The 10,705-nt window shown below is 36.5% G+C and overlaps 1 protein-coding gene across 1 annotated transcript in view; it reads right to left on the reverse strand.

Moving 5' to 3' along the window:
* Positions 1 to 5,215, reverse strand: part of LOC306861634 (uncharacterized protein) — a 51,070-nt gene extending 45,855 nt beyond the window's left edge. Inside the window, exons 1-4 of the mRNA XM_079404018.1 lie at positions 5,160 to 5,215; positions 4,583 to 4,668; positions 3,470 to 3,518; positions 322 to 1,668 (exon numbers count right to left, since the gene is read on the reverse strand). Of these exons, the coding sequence (XP_079260144.1) occupies positions 368 to 1,668; positions 3,470 to 3,518; positions 4,583 to 4,621 (1,389 nt within the window). The 5' untranslated portion in view covers positions 4,622 to 4,668; positions 5,160 to 5,215 and the 3' untranslated portion in view covers positions 322 to 367. The remainder of the gene's footprint in view (positions 1 to 321; positions 1,669 to 3,469; positions 3,519 to 4,582; positions 4,669 to 5,159) is intronic.
* Between the last annotated feature and the right edge of the window lie 5,490 nt (positions 5,216 to 10,705).

The following is a 10,705-nucleotide window of genomic DNA, read 5'->3' on the forward strand; positions in this document are numbered from 1 at the left end:
ACGAACGCGCATCACAGAACAGAGCAAGGCGAGCATTTGTGCTTATAAAACTTAAACTTTTTTTATTTATTTTTGAAATGACCGATCGTTTCGCTAGATAACACCCTTATTCATCGTCTGGTATCGTTTAAAGCCCTTTGAAGCTGCACTGAAACTGTCATTTGGACCTTGAACCGTTTGGGTCCCATTGAAGTCCATTATATGGATAAATGTTTTCATCAAAAACCTTAATTTCTTTTTGACTGAAGAAAGAAAGACATGGACATCTTGGATGACATGGGGGTGAGTAAATTATCAGCAAACGTTTTTTTAAAAATGAACTAATCCTTTAAATGACTGTAGAAATCGCTCCTGTTTCTAAACCTCGTCACACTGAGGAAAACTGCAATTTCTTTCCAGAATGAGTTTGCAAATGACGTTTCATGCTGCTTTGACTTCTGAAACTCTTCTCACACTGAGGACACTTATAAGGTCTCTCTCCAGTGTGAATCCTCATGTGAGTCTTTAGGCTTCCTTTAGCACTGAAAGTCTTTCCACACTGTCCGCAGGTGAAAGGTTTCTCTCCAGTGTGAGTTCTCAAGTGATCCTTGAGGTGTCCTCCTTTTGAGCAACTCTTCCCACAGTGATGGCACATGAAAGGCTTTAGTCCGATGTGAATTTTAACATGATCCTGAAGGTGATGTGTGTCTGCGAAACTCATTTTGCACTGATGACATTTAAAACGGTTCTCTCTTGAGTGAACACTGATGTGATAATTAAGGTTTTCTTTATATCTGAAACTCCTTCCACACCGATCACATGAGAATGGGTTCTCTCCAGTGTGACTTCTTATGTGAGCCTGTAAGTTTCTTTTAATCGCGAAACTCTTTCCACACTGAGGACAGGTGAAAGGCTTCTCTCCAGTGTGAACTCTAATGTGGCCAATAAGGATATTTTTCTGTGTAAAACCCTTTCCACACTGAACACATATGAATGGTCTCTCTCCAGTGTGAATCCTCATGTGAATCTTAAGGCTTCCTTTATGTCTGAAACGCTTCCCACACAGTTCGCAGGTGAAAGGTTTCTCTCCATTGTGAATGATCATGTGGGCATTAAGGAGTTTTTTCTCAGTAAAACTCTTTCCACACAGAGGGCATATTGATGGCTTCTTTTCAGTGTGAATTTTCATGTGAGCCTTGAAATATCCGTTTGAGAAACTCTTCCCACACAGTTTGCAGGTGCAAGGTTTCTCTCCAGTGTGACGTTTTATGTGGGCATTAAGGTTGCTTTTTTGTGTGAAACTCTTTCCACACAGTTTGCAGGTGTAAGGTTTTTCTCCAGTGTGAATTCTCAAGTGGGCATTAAGGAACTGTTTCCGTGTAAAACACTTTCCACACTGAAGACATATTAATGGTTTCTTTTCAATGTGAAACTTCATGTGCAGTGTAAGACTTCCTTTCTGTTTGAACATTTGTCCACACTGTTGGCAGATGAAAGAGCTCTCTCCAGTATGCATTCTCATGTGGGAATTAAGGTTTGTACTTTGTGTTTTTTTGGGTGAGGAAGTCTTTTCAGTCTGTGAGCAACTAATTGAGTTTTCTTCAGTTTTGAAATAATGCTGTTGTTCATTTTGATCTTTCTCTTGAGTTTCATTCAGTTTTTGACTCTCTTCTTTCAGTGCCATCAAGTCTGAGGTGAAAAGAGACAAATACAAGTTAACATCAGTTTAATGCAGCAGCTGGAGCACTTACTAGTTACACGGACCACTGTCTGCATCATCTTAGTATGGAGGACAGAGAATAAGCAGTAATTGGCCAGCATTTGCTAAGTTTAGTCTGAAACAAAAGAAGTGCTGGTCCTCACTATACGCAAAGTATACAAGCTGCGAAACCAGCAGGGGACTCCACTATAGTCAGTAGAATCTTACTTTCATTTTATTATTTCGGCTTCCAACAATTATGAAACCACGATGCTGCAACCAGTTATTTAAAGCATGGTGCCTTTCCTTGCATGTGATCTGAGATGGTGTGCAACAGACTACTGCATAGGGTGTGCACTTAAATGGAGAAATACACTCAAAAATGTCAAAATGCCCTTCTTGGTGACTTTTCACTTAAATGCAATCAGTTATCTCTTAAGTGAACATAAACAGTGGAAAAGTAAACAAATCGAGTTATGAATATTTCTGTACAAGAACTTGTTACTGCCAATGCATACGGTGCTGTGAGTATTTAAGACATGCTGCTGCACAAATAACAAAATAACCCATAGCAGATCTATACAGGTGGAGCTGGGAAAGGAGGAGGGTTTCAGAGAAACTCTAAAAGCGCACTGCAGGAATCTCAAATGGAAGCAAACCAGGCATTTAAATGTAAAGCAGCAAGCTCACTGGCTGCGTATGCAACATGGACCAATCAGCTTGTGCAAAGTCGTTTGTGAATATCATGTTACGTTAAGAACCCATTAGCCTGCGCCATCTAGTTTCATGAAAGAACTAGGCATTTATTTGATGGCCTTTAATTTTTTTTATTACATACTATTTCAGTTTTATAATTCTTTTTTTACTTGATGCACTTTATAATATAGATTTTGTGTGGCATCTGTATTTAGTTGAAAGTGTTCAGTTTGTCTGGTTAATATTAATGTAATTGTTTCTCATTTACAACGATGTAGCCCATTTGTAGTGTGCATGTTTCTAACATTTGTAAAACTGCATTTTTCCATCTTAAAAATATATCTAAATTACGACCTATGTTCTCAACGTCAAATGCAGAAACATTAATTCATGCGTTCATGACCTCGAGGTTAGATTATTGTAATGCTTTATTGGGTGGTTTTTCTGCACGTTTAATAAACTCCAGATGGTCCAAAATGCAGCATCTAGAGTTCTTACTAGAACCAGGAAGTATGGCCACATTAGCCTGGTTCTGTCAACACTGCACTGGCTCCCTATTAAACATCGTATACATGTTAAGATCTTGCTAATTACCTATAAGGCCCTGAATGGTTTGGCACCTCATTATTTGAGTGAACTCTTATCCCACTTTAGTCCTTCATGTCTGCTGCGATCTCAAAACTCTGGCCATTTGATAACACCTAGAATATCAAAATCAACTGCGGGCGACAGATCCTTTTCCTATTTAGCTCCCAAACTCTGGAACAATCTACCTAACACTGTTCTGGAAGCAGACAGTTTAAATCTAGATTAAAGACCCATTTCTTTAACCTGGTTTACACATAACACACTATCGCATTTCTATAATTCAAATCCGTTAAAGGATTGTTAGGCTGCATTAACAACATGAGAAAATTAAGTTGAGATCACGAGAAAACTACTTTTGTTAAGTCGTGAAAATTAAGTCGTGATCACGAAAAAACAAGAAATAAAAAAATAACAATACATGGCCGCTTAGAACTTCCTTATTTTTCAGTTTGTCACTCAAAAACATTAACGTTTGATTTGAGTTCAGCTTTGAGAATGAAAACCAACCTGTTTGTTCCTCAGTATCTTGATGTTCGACTCTGAATGCTTCTTCAATCTTTGTAAAAAAGCCCATGTTCAGTTTATGTTCATTTATTATAAGGGCTGTGCCGCTATTATGTTGGTCATTGATTTGAATGTGGAGGCGTGGCTTACCTCAGCGCGCGCGCGAGAGCGGATCGTTTTTTCGGTTTGGATCCTGAGGGAAGTTCAAGTCCTGCAATCTTCCCTGAAAGGCAGTAATATAAGACCAATTAAAATCTCTTTCTGCAGCGCCTTCACTTTGTGAACTGCAGGAAAGAATCTTTGTGGTCTTCATTGGCAACGGATGGTATTAAACTTTGTGCTGAAGTTTCCTTGGTGACGATTCTTGAATGTGCGTCATTGAAGATTGTGAGTTACATTTGAGTATTCATTATATTATTATTGTCACGTATTCACTGTTCAGCTTGATGTATGGCTGCTACATTATAATTTATGTTATGCGAGAGTGTGGTTACCTGATTGTGTGTATGTTAATAATGGCATAAGTTACTTAATCAACCATTATAGAGTTGTAACATCTCAGCGGGTCTGCCGTGTTAATGGCATATCTATACAATTTTCTGTTACTGATTACCTTATTTGTTTATTGTAGAACCACATTTGAGAGTCATACATCGAGTGATACACATCCTAGGTCTACTTGCATTTATTGTCACAGAGGATTCATCATTCATCTGAGGGTCTGAGACGACAGCTTCACATCACTGATAGGTTGCATTTCGAAGAGACTAACACGGACTCTTGTAATAATTATTTTCACTGACGAATCACAGACCAGCTGTATCCTTGAAATTCAACTCTGTTGAAATAATTCATTGTGTATTTGTTTATTATTTTGCGTAGGCCTACGCTCTTCATATGTACATTTTATTTACATTTATGTGATCCTTTGACTGTACATATGTACACATTGTATTTGATTTGTTATTCAACCTTATTAAAGTAAAATAGTACAACATAGTAAGTCTACCTGCTCTTCATTACTCTCGTAGTCATTGGACATCAAGATGTGGTAATCGACCCTCTGAAACGGTTGGCATCGTATTAGTAATTAGTGCAATACAGTTCCCTTTCTACAATCTTCATGTCTTCACTCTCCTCTTTATAACAGTGCATCACGTGGATCTGTCGCTTCAGTGTTTTCTGTTTTTGGACACGTTGTCCTGTTTAAGATTTAATTAAAAGAAATCTCAATCAAATTCCTCAGTTCAGTCAGTGCACTGGTCAGAGAGATAATGGCCTTAAATCAAATCAAATAATACAAATATAATAAAACACAAAAACCAGCACTCAAATTAATTAAATGACAGAAGTCATATACAGCCTATATACAAAGATCACATTAGTATTTGGTATTTTCTGATTTGTAGGTTATATAGTTTCCACTTTAATGTAATTATTTGCAGCTGGTCTGTCAAATTGATTTCACATGTTTGTGTTTTAGAGTGATTCAAAACAGTGAATCATTGAAGCAATTGATTCAAATGACTCGGTTTCTCCATCACTGCTTACAAAATATCCTTCATTAATGTCAGACGGATAGATAAAGCATTAAAGTGTTACATTTGGCAATAATTCATTTCACAGTGTTATATACATTCTTTAAACGAGTTGTATTGATTTCTAAACACTTGAAATGATTAAAAGCGCACACCTTTCTTCAGCAGAATCACAGACGCGGGAGCGCGCGCAGCCTGATGACGTCACATCGCCACACCAAAATAAAAGTCTTTTTAGCCAAAAGCACCGGATTTACATTAAAAACAAATGTAAATAAACTGCAGAGCAATCAAAAGCCCAAAGTTATTAATACAGATTAGCTTTATATCTAGTCTGTGAAGTGTTTTCAATTCCTGATAAACTACAGAGCATTTGTGATATTTTCAATCAAAGACAAACTCAAGCATCTTGATCTTAAAATGACAAGATTGGAAAGATCTGTCAAACTCATAAATCATTTGTAGATCAAATCTAAATGGTGGCAGAGTGATTTAACCATTTAATTTATTAAATTAAACTGAATCCTAATGACAATTAATTTGATTTCATCTTCATTTTGTCGAGGAAACGACATCCTTATGTTCTGGCCACGAGATGTGAAGTCGTTATATTTAACTACTAAATATATTCAGGAAGGGGTTAGCAACATATTAGGCAGATAATAATTTAAGTGTTTGACTGTGTTTGCAAAACAAGTATATTTTGAATGTCACATTGGAGCAAGTAGTTACATTTCTTTCTGCTTTGTGCATGTATAGAATGTATAAAACCCATTCATTTCCCTTTTTTGTAAAATTCAGATTCAAAAGTACACTTTTAAAACAATAGTAATAAGAAACTCACCATGAAGGACTTCCTGAAATAGTTTCTGACTTAGTTGCAGAATCAGGATACTCATTGTTTGAATGAAGTTGACCATTTCTTTATACACTTCAGGATCCATTCTCTATTTGAAGTATTTTCACAATTTTCTTCACAAAATCCAGAGATGCTGGACCTGAGCTGTGACACTTGCGATATGTAGACATCATCAGATCTATGGAATGGTCACACGATGATCAGAAACCATGGGCATCTTTCTCCAGGTGTTTTTCACAATCAGTAGAAAGCTCTCTTCAGTGTCCTGTTTTACTGTGACCCTTTATTGACCCTGTAAACCATACGGACTGTGATACTTTTGCGTCTCCGAAAACTGCAGAGAACCACATCTTGTCGTGTTGAAAAAAGAAAGAGACTACTCCAAGGAGGTCCAAACACCACTGGCACAGACTTCGTTCAGTGAGCATTAACATACATTCAGCGCTGATGTAATGAATGAGATGCTGTTGTTTAAGCAGATAAATGTAAGCACTATAAACCCAATCACATTCAGGATACATATGGATCAAAAAAGAATATGTATTTTGTGCCTTTGCATTGATTTGCTGACATTACGTTTCAATTGTTGTAAGAACATGTTCTTTATACGTATTAAAAACACTGAATGTGAAGACTTTTTGGTGCAGGGAAAAAGATTTTTGTAAAATTTTATATATATATTTTTTTTTTTTACCATTTTAACACAGACCACACAATGAACAATGAACTCAATTCGAGTCAAATTTAACACTCCTGAAATGTATATATGACTCCCTCCAAATAACACTTTCAAAAGTGTGAAATATGTACATTACTTACAGAGCACTCTCTAAATTGCAAATATTGACATAGTGATAGCTATAGCATGGGACAAAATGTCAAGATATATTACGCAATGTAAATGGATACTAATAAAATATAAATAAATACCATCTGTTATTCTGGTTCAGGCAACCGTTATATGAATAGACAAATACATTGGAATTCATTATATATTTTTTTAATCTATAAAAGATCTACAGATGATTTTATTCAATATTTTTTAATAATCCACCAAATGATAATTTCTTCTGTTTATAGTCTAATAAATTAACTGTAGTTAACTATAGTCGAAGGAAAAAAAGACTTGGCATTAAGCTGATTTGAATCAATTTAATAATTAAAAACTGAATTATTATTAAAAATCCAAATTATATTAGGGTCTCACACTAGATCACTTAGATCAGTAAATCAGTCGCTGTTGACGGTCCCTCGTTTCAAAAAGAAGTTAATAGGTGACCGTGCCTTTTCCGTAGTAGGTCCACAATTAGCCTCCGTCTATATATACAGGTTTTTAGGTCTCAGTTGAAGACACATTTTAGTCTGGCCTTTGAAGTAGGAAAGTTTGATTTGGGAACCTTTTATAAATGTTTGTTTTACTCATAAGTTATGTGCGTGTATTTTATTTTTATAAAAGAATATAGTTTTAATTTTGGGTACTGTTCTTTTTTTGTAGGTTCTTCACAACATAGAGAGAGCACAGAGCATGCAACAGAAGTCATTCCTAAATCGCAAGCGCAAGTTTGTGCGAGTATGTTCAGTTCAGGCCGGTGATGATGTTCTGCTCTCAAGGGACCCCAAGAAACGACGGACAGGAGACACATTTACAAGTCAGCACCAAGGACCATATACTGTGGCCAGCATCTCTTCCAAAGGGGTGGCCACTATCGTCAAAGGGTCAGCTTGTCATAACTGTTTAAAACATGTATTCATGACTATGAATGTAAGTTATCAAGTATGAACAATACGATTACACGCCTCGCACGAGAAGACTTCTGGAGCCTGGGTTTAAGCCAGTGCATGGAATCTAATGTGCATATGTTTAGTGTCTTAATTTACTGGCCAAAAAAAACCTAATTCCTAGATAATGCATAATGTTACACATGGCAGCTTTCACAGGGATCTAATCGTTCTGCAATTAATTTCAGATCGGAAATGCCTGCCTCAAGATTGTGGAAGAAGCTGCACAAACACATGTATTTTATAATATTATCTTCTTTTAAAAGTATTCATTTGCATGTATGCATGTTTAATAACTTATATTCTTTCCAATAAGGGAAAGAATGATCACATTGTGGACCTCTATGCTGTTCCCACCTGGAAAGACAAAAATGTGGACCCAGTGCATAGTAAGTTTTTGCTATCATGTACTTATCAACCGAGAAAGAGTTCTATTGGGAATAGGCACAAAAGTATGCTATGTTTGTGCGTGCGTATTATTTTGTCACAATGCTATTAGGAAACGGTGAGGTCCAAGGATATCATGCTATTTCCAGCTTGGAGCCGGCAGGCGGATGATGCTGATCACTATCTGCTCTGTGTTGAGCTTCTTTTCATCTTTCTAGTTGTAATATTTCCAAATTCAACAGGTATGAGGTGAGATCGATTTTCATGGATATTAACAAAATACCCATCGATTGCAGGTTTTGTTTGTAGCTAAGAGGGAGAGAGTTTTCTTGATTCTCTTCACCCTGATGGTTATGGAGACGAGACCTACAGAACCATATTTAGGTTGAGACTAAAGATAATTAATTCATCGGCCTTGTTCCAGGCGTGTTATTTGGTTACAATTTCCACAAGGAGCCTCGTTCTCAGGCTACAGAACTGATCATTTAATTACACATTATGTATTTTGTGTTTTCCTTGCAATGCCAGACACATTGAAACCTCCATTGACCAAGGATCCTGGACTGAATAAACAGGAAGAGACCTTGAGGTATGTTTAAAATGATGGAATTGTGTAAAGCTAATTTAAACGTAAAAAAGAGACACAAATTAGCATTTTATGGTTACTGCTACTAGAAGGGCCTATAGGATCCTATGGAGATTCTTAACTGTGCAAAACAAGTGAAACATATAAACTTAGTCCAATTTGAAGCTCAAATCTGCTTTTTTTTTATGCAGTCAAATAGATTTAAACAAAAAATATATATTTTGCAACAAAAACTGAATTTTAATCTTAACATTCAATTTCATAAATATGTAATAAATATCAAATATATATTTAAAACTATTAATATGCTATAAACTCACTGGTGTCCACCACAGGACTCAAATTTAACAGGCAAAAACAGGCAAAATGACAGTGATTTCCTAGCATTAACATCATTCATGTTATAATGTTTGAGTGTGTGTGTGTGTGTGTGTGTGTGTGTGTGTGTGTTGGGTATGCGAGTTGTTGATGCATTGGGGATATTCTGTAGTCTCAGCCCTTTCGGTTGGGTATGCATCTTCTGTGGATTGTGTCAGATTTTATATATGTGACCCTGGAGCTCAAAAACCCACAGAGGAATGAATGAAGTTTCTGAAAACTTTTTTTTACTACATTAAAAAATACATATATTTGATCTAATGTAGTAAATTTCAGAAACTTCATTCATTCATATGCAGGTCAATTGACCCGCAAGGGAAGGATTTGTAACTTTATTTTATTTATATTTTTTTTCTCAACCACAGAAACTCTGCTATCCACTCTTTTGTGCGTGTTCCCAATTCAAGGTTGACAAAAGTCCTAAAGTCTCATACCATAATGATAAATGCTTGGTTTTATGTATACATTTATGTATACATGTTTAAACAAGCCAGCAGTTGTTTTTAAAACTAACCGTGGATGCACATTTCCTTTTCCAGTGTTTTGCTCAACAGTCTACAGGGAATTCCTGTGGCATCTGCATGCTGATGGTAAGAATGTTTCGCCAGCCATTATTACATATTCGGGGTCTTTAGTGACCCGGACCTATATATCCAGCACGGATGGATCTCTAGCTCTCTTGATATTTTAAGAACAATTACAGAAGAATAAAATAAAGCATATTTCGTTACCTTTTGAAATGTAGAAGGAAAATGCAACTATGCAGCAGTGATGATCTGGGTCTGTTACAGCTCTTATTATGTCTCTGTTCATTTCCTATAAAATACGTTAAGTATGACAGCATGGTAAATAAAAAATATATATACATATATAATGTGTTTGTGTGAGAGAGAGAGAGAGAGTACGGTAAATCAGGAAAAATTACAAGTGAAGGCTAATAATATACCCTACTCTTAAAAGCGCTCTTTTATTTCCTTCTTGACAACCAACCAATCACAGTCTTCTGAAGACTGTGTCATAGCTAGCAATGGGGTAAGCCCCGCCTCCTCACTAAGATTTTTGCCTTTTCCTCGCTCAGAGTTGCTCTCAGATTGGTCCTAAATCACTTTTAAGATAAGACTCCTAGTAAGACATTAAGCTAAATTAGGAGCTCTCTAAAAGTATTCTTATAATCTTTATGAATACGGGTCCTGATGTATGCATTTAAGGGTTCATTTGTTTGTGCCATTACATATTTATATTTTATAATACTGTTCTTCACCAGGCGCAGCAGCCAACCGTTGTGAGAGACCTTCATACAGCTTGGTACTGGGTACACAATCACAGAGAGAGGTGACAGAGCCTGCATTTCTGCAGATGAACGGTGAAGATCAACAAAATGCACTCAGGAAGGCCCTGGGCAGTGAATTCCCTGAAGCAAAGGATGACTTTTTGATTATATTTCAGTCTCAAGATGACATGGAAACATTTTTGTTTTTGGCACCTCAGTCGTGGTATTGGGCATTCACTCCCCCACCTGCAATCCCTGCCGGCCCGAGACTCGAACCCACGACCTTTGGGTTATGAGTCTGACTCTAACCATTAGGCCACGACTATTTCTGGTACGGATCGGGTACAACAACAAAGAAAATATTACATTATATTACCAGTATTAGTATTATAACAACAGTTTTATTAAAACTACCCAAAATTGCTGTAACTTGTTTCGTCAT

This window comes from Barbus barbus (genome assembly GCF_936440315.1).
Source record: "Barbus barbus genome assembly, chromosome: 42".
Lineage (NCBI taxonomy): Eukaryota > Metazoa > Chordata > Actinopteri > Cypriniformes > Cyprinidae > Barbus > Barbus barbus.